The sequence below is a fragment of the Lygodium microphyllum genome, chromosome 16, assembly GCF_053477565.2.
Source record: "Lygodium microphyllum isolate KBCC chromosome 16, Lygodium_microphyllum_v1.1.10, whole genome shotgun sequence".
Classification (NCBI taxonomy): Eukaryota; Viridiplantae; Streptophyta; class Polypodiopsida; order Schizaeales; family Lygodiaceae; genus Lygodium; species Lygodium microphyllum.
The window spans coordinates 116,812,417-116,833,576 of NC_141150.1; the positions used below are offsets into that span (position 1 = coordinate 116,812,417).

At 44.6% G+C, this 21,160-nt stretch overlaps 1 protein-coding gene across 1 annotated transcript; it reads left to right on the forward strand.

The window, feature by feature from the left end:
- The first annotated feature begins 683 nt into the window (after nucleotides 1–683).
- On the forward strand, nucleotides 684–2,603 carry LOC148023281 (putative serine/threonine-protein kinase WNK6). The gene is made up of 2 exons (XM_087696319.1): nucleotides 684–1,223; nucleotides 1,344–2,603. The coding sequence occupies exons 1-2, from the start codon at nucleotides 885–887 to the stop codon at nucleotides 2,454–2,456; spliced, it is 1,452 nt and encodes a 483-aa protein (XP_087552445.1). The 5' UTR covers nucleotides 684–884; the 3' UTR covers nucleotides 2,457–2,603.
- Nucleotides 2,604–21,160: the final 18,557 nt, after the last annotated feature.

The window sequence follows — 21,160 nt, forward strand, 5'->3', positions numbered from 1 at the left end:
GGTTTAGAATGTACTAAGGTAAAAGTATTCACATCAAACCACTGAAAAGTGGTGACGATTCGTATATCACACCATCTCGTTAACACTTGACGTGGGCGGTTCATCAAACCATCTCGTTAAACGCTTAAACTAAGGTTATTCGTTAAGGTTATATATAACCTTTCTCTTTATTGTTTTTGAAAAAAAAACTAAGGTGGTGCTGGATTGCTCGTGGGCCGCGGCTATTAAAAAGATAGTATTAATATCAATAAAATATTGCGCACATACAACGGAGAAGATACTTTTGAACTTACGGCGGGACTGCGGCGGACACTGACGATATCCCATATTTTTAGTGGATTTGTAAAATTCTAATTTAATCGTTCAAATAAGAACTTACACAACCGTGCGGCCGGTTTTTATCGACCCAAAAAGCTAAAAAGGCCCAAAGAAAAAAAAAAAGCTCTGAGGAGGGGTCGTGATTGGTCGGCCGTGAAGATTTCCATGTTATTTCCTCACTGGAAAATCGAACATAAGGAAAAAAAAAATTGGGGATATTATTATTATTATTATTATTAGTGTGATGGCGGAAAAGCGACAATTTAAAAAATGATATTATAGTAAATGTGACAGTGAAAAAGGAAACATGATAAAACAGCCGCTTTTGGGAATTCAATAAAATCAGTCGACTGGGAGGGCCATGCCTATGGCTTCTTCTTCTTCTTCTTCTTCGTCTTTGTCTTCTTATCTTTCTGTGCGTGTGTTCCGCGTTTTGGGAGCTTTTGGCAGCACCATGCCTCGTTATATACAGGGATCATCATGCACTCTCAGCTTCCGGAGAGTCTGCCGTCTCAGCAGCCGTCCTGCTCTTGATCTTCCATCGATCGCGTGCTGCGGGACTCGTGATGCGGTTATCTAGACCGCCATCGCAGCAGGGAGCAGGGAGCAGCAGCACCTTTGCGGCATCATCATCGCCCTCAGCGTCCTCAGCCTCGGCCTCGGTCTCGGCCTCCCCCTCTTGCAGCCTCATGAGCTCCCCCGGCATGTCCCAGGACGATGAACCCCCCGAGGAGGAGCGGGAGGAGTTTGAGGAGACCGACCCTACCGGCAGATACGGCCGCTACAGAGACATGCTCGGCCAAGGCGCCATTAAGAAGGTCTATCGCGCCTTCGACACCGAAGAAGGCATCGAGGTCGCCTGGAATCAGGCCCTCATCCGAGACATCGAGTATGTCCAGCCAGAGGTAGAGTTCCTCAGGTCCTTGAAGCATAAGAATATCATCAGACTCTACAGCTATTGGATTGATGCTGAAAATGAGTGCGTCAATTTCATCACTGAGCTCTGCTCCAGCAACTTTTTACAGTTCAGGAAGCAGCACAAGCATGTCTGCATGAAGGCGGTGAAGGACTGGGCAAAGCAAATCCTGAGAGCCTTGGTCTACCTTCATAGCCAGGAACCCGCAGTTGTACATAGAGACCTGAAGTGTGAGAATATCTTTGTCAATTGCAGCAACGGCAAGGTAAAGATTGGAGACTTTGGTCTCACCGATGTTCTGGATGCAACAGGGCGCCTGCATGTGCCAGTCGGGACACCTGAATTCATGGCTCCGGAGATGTTTGATAAAGATTACAATGAACTGGTGGATGTGTATGCCTTTGGCATGTGCATGCTTCAGCTCCTGACCTTGGAGTGCCCTTACAAAGAATGTACAAGCTTGGTCCAAGTCTACAAGAAGGTCACTACAGGTATCAAGCCCAAGGCCTTGGACAAGGTCAAGGATCTAGGAGCACTGCACTTCATCAACAAATGCCTGGCCCCTGTGTCTCTGCGGCCTTCAGCGAGTGTGCTACTGTTGGATCCTTTCTTGCATACCCAAGGGAGATTGTACGATGCTACACATTTGACTCTGTTAAAGTCTATGTCTTCTCCCAACCTTCAGTCTCTGGGTTTTCAGAGTCTTGAAGGGAGTTCTCACAGCATGCACGGTCAGAAAAAGCTCAGGTCACACCATGGCTTTATCAGAGATGGAAGGCAGCAAGACATGGGAGTTACTGGGAAATTGGTGAATGAGTCAACTGTCCTTATGAGGCTGCGCGTTGCAAAACCAGATGAATCTCCAGCTTATAACATTGAATTCAATTTCAATGTGAACAGTGATACACCACAGAGTGTGGCCGAAGAAATGGTGCAGGAGTTGGATTTTGAATTGGATTCAGCTGTTGTGTCTGACATGATTTCCTCAGTTCTAGCGTCCCTGAAGTTAGGGGTCTCCTCGGTTTCGTGTAGGAATCTAAAAAATGGAAATCACTTGACTGATGATTCTAGTGTAGACTCTGATGATGCATCGGAGCAGGATGAGTTCTGGGCCCTTTCTACCATTCCTCTTGAAATCTGTCAACAGATGCTCGGGAATCAGATGTGCAGTGGACAAGAAATTCCCAGCACATTGCCCAATTATTTAAAAGCCATTGCCTGAAACCACCTCACTGGAAGTAATTCAGTGAGTCCTTTTAGGTGCTACTTGTTTTATTGCTTGTTTGAAAGCATTCCCAGCTTGTTGTATGAGTTATTGAAAGTTATTTCGGAAATTTGTGTGCGAATTTTTACTTTCTCATTTGCTGTTTGTCTAGTGTTCTTAAATCAACACTCCTAATTTTTTCCCCAATGTTTTTTGTCTTCTCTTGTATGGAGGCATAGTGCTAACAAAAGTGTAATATAATTTCTTTGTGCTGATGATGCAAGTACGATGAAGTGAAATACAATTCCTTGAGTCTTGATAGTGCAGGAATCTAATAGTTTGGTTAGACTACGTTTGGGCAAAAAGACCAATTGAAGGCTCAGAATTGTTTTGATGAGATTTGAAGGCTTGAAGATGATTGTGAAGATATTGGTAGAATCATCTTTCAATTCAGAGTGAAGTTTGAACGCACCTTGAAAGACGCTACTAGTCTTTGCACTATCTGTCGTTTAGGCTCAAAAAATGAAGGTGAAGCTTAAATACATTCTATCCATCGGTGGCATGTGGATTGAAGTGGTATTGTGGTTTGAGAGAGAGAGAGAGAGAGAGAGAGAGAGAGTTGTACTAACATCCTTTTAGATGTCTGAAAGGTGTATATGACAAAGACACACATATCAAGACTTTTATTACAACTCACTTTGGGGTGCAATTGGCACAGAAAAGAAGAAACCCTCTTGGTGGTGCCATTGGCACCAAAAGAAAACCTGATGCTAAAGCTATAATTATAAATTATATTACCCAAAAGTAACTCAATACTTAGGCTTTCTAAGGTCCTCTATTATGGCTTTGCTACCTTGATAAATTGCCAATTTGCCCTCCTTTTGATTTACCTTCCATCTTGGTGATCTCATCTAGTGGCACTTTGAGCTTTGTTGGTCTAAGTTCATGTGTGATCCATATTTAGGTTTCCTTGGAACATTCTGATTTTTTAGACTTTGACTTTATCTTGCATGCTTTCAAACACCAAACTTGGGTTGATTGTTGCTTGATGATTTTACGTAATATCATGCTTGTGAAGCCTTCTTCTTTTAGAATTGGCATACATGTCCTTGAAGATCCTTGGCAATCTTCATCGTCTAGTTCCTCGTGTGTTTCTTCATGCAATCCATTAGGAAAGCCTGCTAAACTTGCATCAAACCAAAACTTCTACTCAATATGGATTCACCATAAAAGGATAGTGTTTGCCATATTTTCGAATGCACCTCTTGCCAGCCATGGGCAACATCAGTGGGAGGTGAAAGTATATGCATGTGTGAGGCAGAACCATCCTGTTGTACATTAGGAACATCATTTGCATGTCTTGTCTCTACTTTTCTTTAGTACATTTTGCCATAAAATGGCTTAATTGTCCACAATTGAATCAATGTCTCACAAAGGCTCTCCATTTGAGCTGGAAGTGCAAGGTATGCCTACCCAAAGAACTCACATGTAGCCAAGTGGGATGCTTGTGAGAAGTATCCTAGAGTATGCACATTCTATTTCAATTAATGGCTCAAGTACTAGGGGGTGCCAACACTTTACCAATCCTAGCCATGCCATCAAGCAAAAGAGGCCAATATACGGCTAGGCAACCCTCCACTTCCACCAAAACGAAGCATTCTTGCTTTAGTAGTTTTGTGAAGCTCACCATTGGCTACCATGAAACAACATGCACCATTTGCAATCATAAAACAATGGCAACTTGCTTAAAAGCACATCCCATTGATGAGGGGATAGGAGTATGACATCATAAAAAACCCCTAGGCCCACAAAAATGTCATCAACATAGTCCTCTTGCACAACACTCATCAACCATGAGCATACAAAAGACATTATGGGAATTGCCTCCTTGTTTTGATATCCTTATCTCCTCTTGCATTGTGGTTTTCATGTCCTTAATTTCATTATTAATATTCTTATTAGGTCGAGTCATCTCTATTGCCAACTTTCCCTCCGGATCCATCAAGCACATAAGGACTTTGGCAAATAAAAGTCTTTCAAAACCACATTCTTTGCTTCCAAGTTCCAAGCTCGCTAACACAAGTATTCCTTCAATGGACTTAGCTCTCATCTGGTTTGGGCGGTGATGTCAAGGCTATAAAGAAAGCCTTTAGGTACATAAGGGAGATTAGAAGTTCAAAGCTTTATGAAAACGAGCAAGGGTGTTTATGGCACAAAGCATGCAAAAGTGAAAAAAAAAAAGGTAAAATGAAAATTGAAGCAAGCTCAATGGAAGTGCTAGGAGTTATTTTTGAAGATACATTACTTTTTTTTAATTTCACCAAATAATCTAGAGATGTAAGTTTATGACATATTTGTATTAATTGTGAGAGATGGGATCACTTTGGTGAGAATTCTATTATTTCTTGTGGGCTCTTCAATCCACACGGATGTTAGGGTTGCAATGATGCGCTTGATTTAATTTTTATCTTAGACTAGTCAAAAAGCAAAGTGTAATGAAAAAGTCTCATCATAAGGCCATAAAGTGGGCAAGATGCTCAAGAGGGGTGGAAACCCTAAGTTTTTTATATAATATAGACGACAGAAAAAAATAAAGCAAGCTATTTATGCATGTGCAAACTTATGTATGACACATCCGTTTTTCTTGCTTGCGAGAGAGAGAGAGAGAGAGAGAGAGAGAGAGAGAGAGAGAGAGAGAGAGAGAGAGAGAGAGAGAGAGAGAGAGAGAGAGTGTGTGTGTGTGTGTGTGTGTGTGTGTGTGTGTGTGTGAGTACATGTGAGGATGAGGACGAGAGGGGTGAAGATCTTGCCATTTTATTTTCTTATTATCCATCTCTTTCTAGTGAGTCGTGGAGTTGAGGGGTGTGTGAGGTTGAGTATGAAAGAGTGAGGGACTTGTGTGTGAAGTTGTCTTTCACTCATTTTCTCCCCATGTTCTCTATCATCTCCTCTCTATGTCGTGCACGCATGTGGTGGTTGCAAGGATGTGGAGCTACGACTCTTGGAGCATCATGTGGTTCAACAAGTTGGACTACAATGAAAGAGGTGGTTGGTAAGTTTGCTACCTTTTGATCTTGGTTTTGCATTCATTGCTTTTGAGGATGGAAGCGTAAGTGCACGATTGGCTTGAGTGGACATGAGGTAGCTAGGCGACGAGGTTCTCATAATCTTACCATGGAGTGAAATAAGAGGTTGTCTTAATGTGCTTATTTTGAAACGTTTACAACTCATTTAAGAAAGCCGTATGAATAGGATAATTGGTTCGAGGATTGACAATGACTAAGATAGAATAGGTATAGTGAGAGAGAAAAAAGAGAAGAAAAAGAAAAGAACAAAACTAACATAACATCAAAGACTCTAAAAAATAGAGACCTTAGGTGTCTCTAGTATCTCTATGAGTAGATGGGACCCACTCATAGGGATGGGAATTAAGGTTTTAAATCCACCATGCAACACTCATATTTAGAGGTGGGGTATTTGGTGTTCGTGAACATATTGAGAAGCATTAGATCAGAAAGGGGGGCTTTTTGCTTTAGTTAAAAGGTTAAAAAAAGTAACTTAGGGTTAAGTCTATGAATTAGAGAAAGAGGGATTCCAAATCAGAAGGCATCGACTTGAGAAGGCAGTAACGTACTCTATCTAGGGTTGTGGTTGCAATAACCGCTCGCACACGCAACTGGCAAATTTGCTAGAATCGTCATTGATTATCACCTTAGTAATTCGACCATCTGGCTCTAATTCCTATTTTTATCGCACAGCGACCCTCAGCACTATCTCCCACTGTTGAGTGTTGAAATGACCTGCTTTTTGGCTGATTTTTGTTGTTTTTGAGAGCTGAATGGTTGATTTTATGAGATGATTGATTGGTTTGGAAGTGGTTTGAAAGTGTTTTGGATAGGTTGGAATGGTTTTATTAAGCTCATGATGTTTATTAGTAGACATGTGAAGTTCTGAGATGTTCTGATATGTTCTGATTGATCCTGATTGGTTCTGTTGAGCTTCTGTTTTGTTCTGTTTTCTCTCTGTAAGGAGAGATGGAGTATTGATTGATAGGGTTTGAGATTGTTTGAAAGCTTATTGAATGATTTTTGATGGTTTGGAATGGTTTTGGTATGAGTTATGTGGTTCTGATGCTTTTTGTTGACCTTCTGTAACTCTCTAATGAGCTTCTGATGAGCCTCTGTAGACCTTCTGTATGCTTCTGTATGTGTTCTGTTGGATGAGAGTGTAGCTTGGGAAATTTTTCTAGCCTTGGAAAGAGGTGAATACAAGTGCAAAAGAGCTAAAAGAAGTGAAAGAAGTAGCTGCTGAAGACTCAAGTAAAGACTGGAGTGAAGTGACAGTGGTGAGCTACGAAAGGACACTGTAGTGGCTCTGGTGCCTCTTCATATCAGACATACCTCTTGGGAGGGGTATCCACGACCTAAGAATGATTATTGAGAGTGATTATGAGAGATTGTAGTGAGGAGATGATGTACTATTGATGGAGAGAGAGAGAGAGAGAGTCAGAGATAGTCAATTCTACTAGAACATTGTGATTGTATATGAGAGATTGAGAGAGAAGACTATGAAGACATTGAAGATGAATACTATGTGATGTATTTCCATTTAAAGATGGTGTATTCCTTTGCTTTCTTTTTTCTATTGATGGATTTTGTGAAGATATTGAAGAATATGGTTGATTCTATCAAATCCGTGGGAGATCTACATAAAGATTTGTTGTGCCTGGGGTTTTTTTCTTCATTGTGATCACATAAAACCTAATAAAAAAGCTTGTTGATGTTACAAGATAGATTTTCTTGCAAGAGAATTCCCTTTTCCTTGGTGTTCCTCTTGGGGCTCCATGTTTTTTGTGCGCAGCCGGGGAAACTTGCCATCAACAAGCACCAGAAGAGGCTGAAAATGAAGGAAATGGCATTGCCAAGAAGAGAAAAATTCAATGGATGTTTGTAAAGTTCCTTCTTCCACTGAAGATTTGGAATTTCTCATAATCAAAGCCACTTTCCACAAGAAGTTCATCCCACAATGGCGGAAACATATCACCATCATGATGCATGCTCTATGTGGTGGATAGTTTCCTCTTCCTGTTGAAGCAGTAGAAACTTGCATCTTGGTGGCAAACTATTTGGGGACAAACTGAAGAGTAGAAACAGAGAGAATGACCATACATGGAAGATTTGGCATTCATTGAGAAGTTTCCTCTTCCTGTTGAAGCAGCAGAAACTTACATCTTGGTGGCAAACTGTTTGGGGACAAACTGAAGAGCAGAAACAGAGAGAATGACCATACATGGAAGATTTGGCATTCATTGAGAAGTTTCCAGACATCATCAAGTAGAAGATTGTGAAGAAGCTTCAGGAGTCTTGGTCTGTGGAGGTTCACAAAGACAAGAAGGAAAAGAGTTGGAATTTGTTCGTGGATGCTCAACAGCAAGATACGTGGGATGCTTGGTGTTCTGATAATCTTCTGTTTGTCTAATTAGCAACCCACTGCAAGTTGGTAGACAGAGTGTTTTTCACAACATACACTATTGAAACCATTAGAAACTAGCATTACTATGATGATGGCACCACCACAATGCTTAGACGTATGCATTTTGACACCTTCAGAACCAAATACTTTCCTCTATGCAGTGGCATGAAAGCAGAATTCAGGGACGTTGAAAAGGAAGAAGTAGAAGAAATGTTGGCAAGAGAGTCCTCCAGAGACTGAAGCCTTCTGTTATCCCTCTGTGGAGCACTAACAACATAGTGGAGCCAACCCCCTGATGAATGACGCAATAAAGAGGCAAGCGTTAGAACGAGTCCAGAGGTACGTGAGAAGAGCGAAAGCAAAAATCAAAGCTGAGAACGAGCTCGCAGCAGAAGCCGCCTTTGACGCCCTTGCGGAACTCTTTACAGAAGTCCCAATGGCACATCAAGCCCTTTCTCCTCTTGCTCGAGGTCCACTTCCAAGCCAGATCCATCCTAGAAATATTGATGACAGGCCAGCGAATGTAGTTCCATTGCCAGTTTTTAAGGGAGAGTACAATGAAGACCCCGATCTTCATGTAGCAGAGTTTATGGTAGCATGTGTGGCTAACAATGCCAGAACCCCTGAGCATTGGTTAGCAATATTCCCCGCCACTTTCAAGGGCGCAGCGTTTCAGTGGTATGAGAGACAAGCAGCAGGAATTTTTGGCACATGGGACGACCTGAAGTTGGCCTTCCTCACTAAATTCAAGCGTGAAGATTTTGAAGAGCGGATGCGAGAGGAATTTATGAACCTAAGTCAGTCCTCTGGAGAAAGAGTAGAAGATTATGTCTCACGAATGGAATTCATCCTGAAAAGATGGACTAACCATAATCTAGATGATGGCATTCAGAAGGGGGTGTTTCTCAGAGGATTACAACCAGAAGTCCGTAAGTTTGTGGAGCTACAAAGACCAGTCACACTGCAAGTTGCAACAGAAGGTGCAAGACTGTACGATGAAGTGGAAGCTAGATTGGCGATGAAACTAGGAAGAGGAGTCCTACCTCCTCTGATGCCAGGAATGATGTACCCACCAAATGCAATCCCAGGGACAGTCCCTTACCCCTACCAACAGATGCCTCCAATATCACAGTACAATGCACTAAATCCACAGTGGCCACAATCAATGCCTCAAATGATGGTTCAACCACAACAACAATGGTCCCAACCAATTTCCTCAATGCCAAATCAGCAGCAACAGTGGAACCCTACCAACTGGAGCCAACAGCCAACAGTTCAAACAGGAGCTCTAAATCAGAATCAGAACAGAGACCCCTCTGCACCAGCCCAACCTGTTTATGCAGTGATTACAGAGACTCCTCAAAACCCTACTACCAGTATCTCAGGAGGAGAAATCTTGAAGGATTACTTATCCAACTCAGTTGTAAATATCAAAAAGGAGTTGATGGATGTGATTACAGAGCAGTTGCAGACGTTGAAAGTGAATACCGCTAGCATATCCAATGTTGCAAGAGCAGGAAGAGATGTGATGCGGTCAAATACTTGGCGTGGTAAGTGTGATCAAGTAGGCCATTTAGCCACTGAATGTACACGAAAGCCAACAATCCCTGGAGCCTTCTGTTCCTACTATTTGCGGAAGAACCATACAGAGGATATTTGCTCTCTGAAGGAGATGCATGATAGGAGAAGAAAGGAAGAAGATGCAAGATTCAACTTGCTGGAATCCAAAATGACAACACAGGATATTGGACCCAAGCCTAGAGAGTTTGGTCCTAATTTCGGTCCAAGGAGGTTTCCCTCTCAAAGTTATAGAGGAAGACAGTCTGGCGATGGTCAGAGATCAGAAGTGGAGTGTTACATATGCGAAGAAAAGGGACACATTTCACCAAATTGTCCAAATCCCAGAAGGTCAGTGGATTATAAGCCCTTATGCAATCGATGCAAAGGAGAAAGCCACACTACAAAAGACTGTCCAAGCCCAGCCCCAGTGAAAAACAGTGCTACTAATAGTCCGGCCAAGGCCCAAGAGCCTACCTCCAATTTAGTGGAATTGGAAGTTGCTGCCATCACACGTGCAAAGAAGAAGGAACCACCTATCCAGAAAGAAAATAATCCTCCTGCCAGAACAGTGAAGTTCAATCTTTCACCAGAAGAACAGAACAGAACAGAGCCTGACAGTGCCGTACAGAGCACCGCAGTGCCATAGAGAGTCACAGAGACAATTCTAGAGACAGGACCAGAGGTCCAGGAGATAGAAGAGGAGGAAGTGCCGCAAGTGGCAAAAGAAGTCCCCATGACGCCCCTGTTGGAAGAAAGAAGGAAAATGAAAATGGGTGTTTCCCCATTCCCTAACCGGTTAGAGAAGCTAGTGGATCCTATTAAGGAATACGATCTGATCAGAGATCTAGATACCTTTAAACCAAACCTCACATTCCGACAATTATTGATGTTGTCTCCCAGTTGCCGAAAAAGGTTCAAAAGTATACTGACAAGAAGACGTGGATTAAGGATTGCTCCCCCAATAGCAACAAAGTCCAACAAAGCTCCAAAGCCTGTAAAAGAAGTGGACATGGCTAACGCCTTCCTAGATCCGGGTACCCCAGAGACTAGCGTGTGGATAGAAGGCTGCTTTATTGCAAATGCACTGATTGATGGTGGCTCATCAATAAACATTATGACGGATGTGACAATGAAGGATCTAGGCCTATAAGGTGTGCAACCAACCCAATGGCTCATCAGACTGGCAGATCAGAGCAGAATCAAGCCTTTGGGCATTCTCCCATATGTGAAGACTACAGTGGCTGGAAAAGATTATTGGCTAACCTATCTGGTGGTGAAGCCAAACTTTTATGGTACATCCTACCCTCTGTTACTGGGTAGACCATGGCTTTTTGAAGCCAGAGCAAGGACGGATTGGTTCAAAGGAACCTTGACCTTGGGTAGAGGACCCAACAAAGTGGTGCTGAAGCTATATGGTGCTCAAAAAGGGCATGGATCCACCTCCTTGGAATTATCTTCTGACTCCCCTAATGAGGCTACAGATGGAACATCAGCAGACGAAGATGTTGTCAAACAGATCCTTCCCAAGAAAACAGTGGCACGTTCCTTAACAGTGGATACTGTAAGCCAACTCCCAAAAGATGCCAAGCCATTATCAATGGGTGAATACTTCCTGCCTGAACCAGGAATGATTTCCGAAATCACTTCTGACAGTGAGATAGAAGCATGGATGTACTGCTCTCCCTGTTACATGGCCATAGCAGAGCCAGAGACAGAGGCAAAAGATGAAACATAGAACTTGTTCTTCTCTTACAGAGCTCCTACAGAGACAGAGATAGAGCCAGAGACAGAGCCAGAGACAGAGACAGGAGAGGAAGGAGATGATATGGAAGAAGACGGTTATGAAAGCGGGATGGAAGAGTCTATCCCACCCGAACATGTTATATATGAAGAAGAAGTTCAAGAAGCATCAGAAGTAGACGAGCTCATGCTGTGGGACAGGATGGCGATGGTACCATTTGGTCTGGTAAATGGATCTTCTCATATGCAAAATCTTTATAAGAAATGGATTAAGAAGACCAAGCCATCTTTCAGCAGTGGCTCATACCGCCCTCACCCACCTTTGCCAAGAAAAGATGATGATGATGCACTATGCCAACAAGCACCAGTCTCACGATTCCAACAGGCATCAAAGGGTCCCTGTTATGTGATGTTCCTGGACGTGTCATCGGAAGATGAGTCTTCAAGCCAAGAGATAACTAATCTTGAAAGCCAAACCCGAAACGGCTCTAATCCCATTCCAACATCCCAAGGAGCAACCTAAGTCTCCACCAAAAGAAGAAGTTGGTTCTAGTGGGACATCAGAAGAGGACACCACCCCCTTGAAGGAGTCAGATCTGTACCCAGAAGCAGTCCGCGGGACCTTCATCCGTGAAGTAGAAGGTGAAAGGCAGTTAACTTTTGTGGATGCAGATGGCACTGAACGCCATTTGAAGGTGGGTAGCAGCCTACCAAAAGAGGAGTTATTAACTTTGTACAACTTGTTGAAAGAGAATTTGGACGTGTTTGCGTGGTCCTACAAAGACCTAAAGGGGATTGATCCCACAATATGTCAGCATCATATTGACTTGGAGCATGATGCCAAGCCAGTATGACAACGACAGAGGTGAATGAACCTGAATTATTCGACCTTGGTGAAAGCAGAGCTGCTGAAGCTTCTGAAAGCCAAGTTCATCTATCCAGTGGCAAATAGTGAATGGGTTTCACCCATCATGGTTGTATCCTAGAAGAATGGCAAGCTTTGTATATGTGTGGATTTCCGCAAGTCGAATTCCAAGACGAAGAAGGATCACTTTCTGATTCCTTTCACAGACCAATTGTTGGACACAGTGGCAGGACATGAGCTTTATTCCCTTTTGGATGGATTCAGTGGATACAACCAAGTGCAGATAGCAGAAGAAGACTAATCCAAAACAACCTTCACCACAGAATGGGGGAACCTACGCTTATCGAGTGATGCCATTTGGGCTCTGCAATGCCCCTGCTACTTTCCAGCGAGTCATAATAGCCGTATTCCAAAATCATCTACACGACTTTATTGAGGTATATTTGGATGACTTCTGTGTCTATAGTTTGATCCGTGAACATTGGGGACATTAGAAACAATGCTTTGATCAATGCCGGGAGTATGGGATTTCCCTCAACCCCGACAAATGTATCTTTGGGGTCTCTTCTGGAGTTCTGTTGGGCCACATTGTCTCTGCACAAGGGATATCAACAGACCCTGCAAAGATTGAAAAGATTGCAGCTCTGACAGCACCCACCAACCTCAAATAGTTGAGGGGATTCCTAGGCCATGTGGGTTACTACAGAAGGTTCATAGCCCATTTTGCAACAAAGGCAACCTCCTTGCACAAGCTTCTGAGGAAAGATGCAGAGTTTATTTGGACAGAAGAATGTGACATCGCCTTCAACACTCTGAAGCAATGCCTGATTGAGGCACCCATTCTGCAACCTCCTGATTGGACAAAGGAGTTCCATGTACACACTGATGCATCAATTGAAGGCTTAGGTACAGTTCTATGCCAGAAGGGCTCCTCGAAATTAGATCAACCGATCTATTACGCAAGCCAAAAAGTCACTGATAGGGAATGGAACTATACAGTGACAGAGCTGGAGTGCTTGGCAATGGTGTTTGCCCTAGAGAAGTTCCGCCACTATCTGCTGTCTACCCACTTTAAATTTTATGTGGATCACGAGGCCCTATCCTTCCTGATGAACAAAGCAAACGTGAAAGGACGAATGATGAGATGGCTCCTTCTATTTCAGGAGTTTGACTTTGAGGTAATTACCAAACCTGGTCGTTCCCATGTTCTGGCTGATCATCTGTCGTGTATCCCACAAATTGCAGACGAGGAGTAGGATGATCCAGACCTCCCTGATGCTTCCCTATTCCTGGTAGAAACTATAACCCCCTGGTATGCAGACATTGCCAATCTGCTGACAACCCAATAGTACCCTCCTGGTATTTCTAGTCGGGAAAGGAAGAAGCTTATGTTAGAATCAGCCCCTACACCCTGTTAGGCAGTGCAGTGTACAAGAAAGGCAAAGATGAAGTGCTCAGAAGATGTGTTGCACGAAATGAGATTTAGATTGTTCTGAAGGCTTGCTATGACGAGCCATGTGGAGGCCACTTTGCAGGAGAAGCCATAGCCAGGAAGTCTCTGTAAGCAGGATACTGGTGGCCGACCCTTCACAAGGATGCCTATGATTATTGTAAAAGATGTGATGCTTGTCAGAGAATGGGGAAACCTACCAAGACAAGCGCCATGCCACTGCAGCATATCCTTCCTTTGAAGCCGTTTGAGAAGTGGGGCATCGACTTCGTAGGTCCAATTGATCCTCCCACCAGAAGGAAGCAGAACCGATGCATCCTCGTATGTACGGATTATGTCACAAAGTGGTGTGAAGCTAAAGCCCTAAAGCGGGACGATGGTAACAGCATAGCCCTGTTCATGTACGAGAATATCATCATCCATTTTGTTAGTCCCTTAGAGCTGGTAAGTGACAGAGGCACTCATTTCATTAATAAAGTCATGGAAGAGTTGACAGAGCTGTATAAGATCCGCCATCGCAAGTCCACTCCTTATTACCCCAGAGCCAACGGCCAAGTCGAAGTCACCAATCGCATCCTCTGCTCGATTCTGACACGAACAATTGCCGCACATCGTCATGACTGGGATGATCGACTTACAGAGGCCTCTGGGCATATAGAACCTCCCATAAAGCAGCAACAGGACAGACACCCTTCCAGCTGGTGTATGGTACAGAAGCTGTTTTCCCTGTTGAACTGGAATTGCCCTCTTTGAGAGTGGCTATCAAAGAGCGTTTGGGGGACGATGATTCACTGCAACGCCATCTCCTGCACTTGGAATGTTTGGATAAAACTCGTAGGATGGCTCTACAGTGCATGGAAGCCACGCAAGCTCGCCGTAAGGCTTACCATGACAGCTTCATCAAGCACAAGGAGTTCAAGGAAGGTGATTTGGTCCTAGCCTATGATTCACGATTTGGCAAGTTTCCTGGCAAGCTTCAACAGCGGTGGATGGGCCCATATAAGGTACTTGCTGTCAACCCTAATGGCTGTGTCCAAGTGCAGACCGTTGATGCCTCTGATGATCCCTTCTTGATCAATGAATATCACCTGAAGAAGTACTTCCCTCCTTGGGGATCTTGATAATCACGGTCGCCTGATTCTTTCCCTCATTGGCGTGGCACTGTCACTCTTATGATGCTACTTCTGATAGTAGTTCTCTAGCCACTCCTGATGAGGTGGACGCAACCCTCTGTCCCCTCAGCCCCACCTTCCAGCCTTGATCTCTTATCCTCTATTTTCCACCAGCGACAGTGGCGAGGTGGGTTCTGACAAATGGTATTTCTACCCTTCCCTTGCTTAATTCGAAACAAAAAATATACATATTGGTCATGGAAGAAAAGGACTTCGGTCCCTGTCATGCCGACCTATTCTTCGAGAAAATGTGGAAACACCCTCGGGAATAGGAGAAAAAGAAAATAAAAAAATAAACAAGAAAAGAAAAAAAAAACAAATCTTTATGGGAGAAAAGGAAGAAATTCCCTGTCATAACAGGCCTCACTCCAAGAAAAGGTGGCAAACACCCTTGGGCGGGAAGCTGGCTGTGGAAAAGGTGGCAACACCCAGCAATCCAGAAAGTGGATTCATCAATTGATATCCCCAGGATCCAGTTCCGAAGCTGCTTCCCTTGGTACACTGTGTCCTGGGTCTCTCTACAGAGTGTCTAACTGTCCTCTAGTAGCAGAAGCCATGTTCCTATCTAACCCCACGTTCGATCTGATGGCTGCCTCCTTGGGTACGCCTCTTCAACAACTGACGACGCGATCTTCATCGACAACTCCTTGAGTGATGTGAGCTTTCATCCTAACCAGATGGGAAAGTGAGTATGGGTTGCCCTCTGTAACTATCAGAGTGTGAGACAGAGGGTGGGGCGAGAGACCAGTCTTTTCCCTTCAAATCAAATGAGAGGTAACATGTGTGAATGAAGTGTTGCACGCACGGGACGGGCCTCTCAATGCACAAAGCACAATTTGTTTTTGTGCACTGCACTATAAGGTCCCCTGGCCTTTCTTCTCACACCGTATGCCGACACAGGGCGGGATGCACAGTTGCACCATCAAATGCGCACAAGGCATACAACCTCTGCACAAGTGACCATGAGGATTACATCAATGGGTTTCAGGACATGGTTTCCCTCCTATATCTATCAGCAGAGCGTGAGACAGAGGGTGGGCTGAGTGTGACTGGAGTTTCTTTAATCAATTACCGAGAGGTGAGATTGAGGGACATTACGACACTTGGAGTCAGGTATGTTCCCGTTTCCCTATGCATCCACGGGATGGGTCTCTACCGTCATCACAGGACACGTCACCCTATTCTGTACACTGCACTGTAAGGCTCCCTTGCCTTCCTCCTTGCACTTATGCTAGACGGGTTGGACGCACTAATGCACCATCAACTGTGCACCCTGGCATACTCCCTCTGCACCATCCCCTTGTCGATTTCTAAACCGGGTATGAGTTATGAGTTTCAATCATTATTCCTCGAGTGATATTAGTCATGGGGCGAGTGACTGTTCTCTCATCCCATCTGAGTGCTGTAAGCTGAGTGACTCTCCTTCGTCAGCGATATTGACTTGATGCGATTTCTTCAACCAGCTACCTCCCTGGGTGCTGCCGCGTGGTCCCTGCCATGAAGGACGGGTGATGTGAAGATGCCTTGGTACCTCCTGCAGCCGACAACAATACCGGACGTGCCATTGACAATCAACCTTGATTCTCGACAATATGGGCCAAGTTTTTCTAACCCTACACCTTCTGTTTCTCAGTGACGTTCATGTTTTAAGTGTGGGGACGTTAGCCGATGGTTTGTTATGTGGTCCTAGGTCCCTGTTGCTCGGTTAACCCTGTCCGTTAAGGTTTTAAGTGTGGGGACGCGTCCCTACACGTCTACATTGCATACCCCTCTGCATATGCTTAACCCTGCTCATGCCTCTATGCCATGCCTTGCTTTTACCCTAATGGGGTCCCTTCCCACCCACTCATTCATTTTCTACCCACTCTTGGGACTGTTCCCTTGCCGTTTTCCTTCATTCCCTGATTTTGTGGTCTTGCCATGTGAACGTATCCTACGTTCCCCGAAGTCCATATCCAACCTTATAGCCTTGTTCATCCCTTTGAACTGACCATTTTTTCTTTTTACCCACCCCTGTTTCGATGCACGGTTTTCGCGTTATTAATTTTTGAAGCCTTTTGCGTATATTAGCCGGTTTTCCATGTGAACGCACTTTGCTTGCTTCGGAACTGTGATCTGATGTTACAGCCCTGACAACACTTTCTCCCTAACATTTTTCCTTTTTACTCTGTGTCATTTTGATGCACGGTTTGTCCAATATTAAATTTTGCGGTTTCTCGAGACTTTTTCGTGCGTCTTTTTGACATTTTTCCATGTGAACCTGCCCTGTTTGCATCGGAATTCCAATTTTATTTGACAGTCGTGTCCCTCGTGCCTTCCCCCACCTTTTTTCTTTTTCCTCCACCCTCTTTTGACTTCTGAATTTTTAATTTTTAATTTTTAAATGTGTTTTCGGAGGTATTTTTTGGTGTTTTTCGCATGTGAACCCTTTCTCCTTCCGCCGGAACTACATTTTGATATGACAACCCTGTTCCCCCCCTTCCTGCGAACATTTTTCCTTTTTACTGCATGTCATTCCGGCTAGCGGTTCGTCCAATATTAATTTCCGATTCTATTTTCGGGTCTGTTTTTTAGGTTTTTTCCATGTGAACGCATCTTATCTCAGTCAGAACTATGTTTTGATGTGATAGGATTATCAGGCACGTCTTTTTGCATATTTTTCCTTTTTCCTGCACCTCGTTCCGATGCACGGATCTTCCGATATTAATTTTTACTTGTGTTTTTAGACCCGTTTTACATTTTTTGCATGTGAACGCCCTGTCTTTCCCCCGGAACCTCCGTTGCACATTTTTCCTGTCTTCCCCCTGCCGTCCTGCCCACTTTTCGTTTTTATGACATTTCGTTTTGACGCCCGGATTGGGAGATATTCATCTTTCTTTATTTTTTTGTGTTTTCGCGCGACTCGTCTCGCGCGTAAACGCGCCCGTTTTCAATTTCACGTGCCTCCGCGCGCCCCGGTCGCGTCCGCATGCCCCGTACTTCCATCCTGGAGCTATTTCGATCCCGTCACGATAAAATTGTTTTACCCCGCCGCACGCACGCACGCGGGACAGGGGCCCGCCTTTCTTTTATGGTACCCTTCCCCCATTGGCCCCCCGCCCATTCTCTCCCATGGGCACCCCCCCACACCCTTTCCCCCACCCACACCCCACGGGCACCCTTTCCCCCCCATTTACACCCTTTTTCCTACCCCTACCCTTCCCCCATTGGCCCCCCGCCCATTCTCTCCCATGGGCACCCCCCCACACCCTTTCACCCCCCCCACCCCCACCTTTCTCTCTCCCCGACCCCTTCCCCCCCCAACCACCTCTCTCCCTCTCCCTTCCTCTGCGTGCCTTCTCCCCCCGTATCTCCACCTCCATCTCCCTCTCCATTCCTGCTCCTCCATCTCCTCTTCTCCTCTCCCTCCTTCTTCTCCTTTCCCTCCTTTTCTCCTTCCTCCCTCCCTCCTCTCCTCCCGCCCTCGCCTGGACGCCACGCCCTGTGGGCGGCCCCTCCCTCTTCTTCCCTGAGTCCCCAGGCGCCTCCTCCCTCTTCTCCTTGCCTGGCACCCCCTCCTCCACGGCGCCGCCATCCGCCACCTCCTTCTGCGCCGCCTCCCTCTTCTCCTCGCCTGGCGCTGCTGGCCCTGTCTTGCCTCGGGTGCCCGTCGTGCAGCTCCTGTCCGCCGCCGAGTCCCCACCTTGGCACCCCGCCCGCCGTGACGCCCGCCGAGTGCCCCGCCTTTGTTGGTCCTCCACGTGCCCTGTCCACCCCCACCCACACCCCCCTGCAAGCCCCCTTTCCCCCCGCAGGTACACAACCCCCCTACCCCCCCACAAGCCCCCCTCCCCCCCCCCACAGTCACACAACACACACCCTACCCCCCTGCAAGCCCGCCTTCCCCCCCCACAGGCACACACTCCACTACCACACCCCCCCACCCCCTTCTTAAGCCCTTGTTCCCACCCCGCAGACCCGCAGAACCCCACCCAAGCCCACTGTCACACTCCGCAGACACCCGCAAAAACCACCGGACCACACCCAACCGCACCCAACCAAACCACGCAGAACCTGCAGCTCTCTTTTTGCAGCCCCTCTTCTCCGCCCTTTGACACACGCACGCGTGGTTGGTTGTGAGAGTTTGGTTGTGCGGGTTCGTGTGCGGGAGTCCGTTCGCGAATGTTCACGCGCGCGAACGCGCGTTAGCTGGTCCGTGAGGTGGTGTGTAGCCGGTTGTTCACACGCAGCTGACACACAGTCTATTCCTGGGTATATTCCCGGATGTTTAATTCCAATGCCCAAAAACCTTTAAAATACATTGAAAAATTAAACAAAAATCATTAAAAAACACTTAAAATTCAAAAAAAATTACAAAAAAATCTTGAAAAAATCTCAATATTTCTGCAGTAAATTGCCATATTTTTCTAAACTGAACATTTTAGAAAAAAAAAATCAAACCATTTTAAAATTGAAAATTCTTTTACAAATACCCAAAATATGAAAACAATTCATTAAAAATGGTAAAAATTCCAATTTAATTGCAAAACAATTTCCATTAACTTTTTTACTTATTTTTGGAAGATTTTCTAAGCTAAAAATGATGTATCATTTTATTCCATGATTATTTTATGGTAAAAATACTTCATTAAATGTTCAATTCATACAAAATCCTCTTTCATTCAAAACACAAACTGAAAATTCTAGAAAAATCAAGATACCTTGGTTCTTTTTGGATTGCTGACCTCCATTTGGGATTGAGAAGTGCGCATTCATTGCATTCACATACACCCACTACCAGGTATTTTTCCTTTTATATTTTTATTTTTTCCCACTACCCCAAAATCCACGGTTAATTTTTAAAATGAACCCTAAACACCACCATGGCATACGCGCTCACGCCAAACACACCATTTTATAATAAAAATCAACCCGCCGTTCACTTAGCACGCACTAAGTGCACTTAAGAGGCACATTAATATTTTTAATAAAAATGAACCAGCTGTCACAAAAGCACGCGCTGGCAAAAAAGCGCTCCACATCACCTTAATTTTTAATAAATGAATTTGCATTTAGAGACCCAGTCTGGGTATCGAAGTCCGGGATTCGAATTAAAGCACTGCTTCAACCTAATAGTTGGTAATTAAAATTTTAAGAAGGAACCGCCATTTTCTTGATAAGGTTTATCACTTAATAAAAATTTATCCATTTCTTAATAATTGATTAAAATGAACCTTTAATTAAATTAATTCCCCCTCAATGCACTTATTTTCCCTTTTTAATGAACTCATTTCGTGGGATGGGTACGCGAAGTCTTCGGAGTTGTCTCCATGGTCAAACCTGATTATCAAAGTTGTGATCTTGATATGTGTGGGTTGTTGTTATGTTTTGGTTTAGTTTCTTTGTTACGGTTAAGGGTACGGTGTGTAGTTTTTTTTCTTTATTGCTTGATACGGGGATTTGGGTGCTTGCATGTTGCATAGCATGAAGCTTTCGGTCGCATATGTGTAGAGGTCATGTCGAATTTTTTCTAGCTTGTGGTTTGCTTGGGGATAGTTGGTCGAGTCACGATTTACCACCTTGGTTGCTATCTTATCCTTAGTTTTTGTCTGTTGCTTTGCAGGCATTCTCTTTGATTGTCTATGTTTGTGATGTGTGTGTAACCATCTGAATGGCGCCCTCTTGTACTCCTCCCCCAATTCAGTATGTTCCTTTGGCTGTCCATGATTATTCTTTGTTACTGGATTCGGACGTTGTCGCTCAAGCGGGCTTGTCCAAGTTCGTCAGCCTTTCTTTCCCGCTGGTTCTAGATGATCCTTCCCTTTGTGATGAATTTCTAACCTCTTATAGTAAGAGGTCTTGTCCAGTCCATGGCACTACTGTTCTTCTGACACCGAAGAGTCTAGGCAAGGCTCTTGGTCTACCATATTGTGGGGAGTCTGTCCCTGTTGCCAGACAGTTGTTTACCAATGATGATATTTTGAAGCTGTTGCAGAAGCAGACTCAAGATGTTCTTGATCCAAAGAAGGTCATTACCACGTCAGGAGTGGGTGTTTCCATGATCTCCAATCCCTTATGGAAATAGATTTGCCAATTCCTTCAGGACAGGTTCATGCCTACAAACTCCCCATCTCATTATCTTTCCAAGGAGTTGTTTACAGCTTCCCGAATGATTTTGAAAGGCATAACCATTGATTGGAGTACCTACCTCCTCTCCAAGATGGATCACCATTTTATCCGAGCTACTCGAGGAAATGTGACTAATGTTACATTTGGGTCCTTCCTCTATGTCTTCTTGCTACATGCTGCCCCTGCAAAGGAAGTTCCTTTACCTCTAGTTGATCCTCCAAAAGTTCCTCCTCTGCCTCATAATGAAGAAGATGAAGTGATAATTGAGGATGATGATTCTCCTCCTTCCCTGGTCATTTAGAGAAAACGCCTCAAGAGGGTGGGTGATTCAATGCCTGTTCCTCCAGTTCCAGTG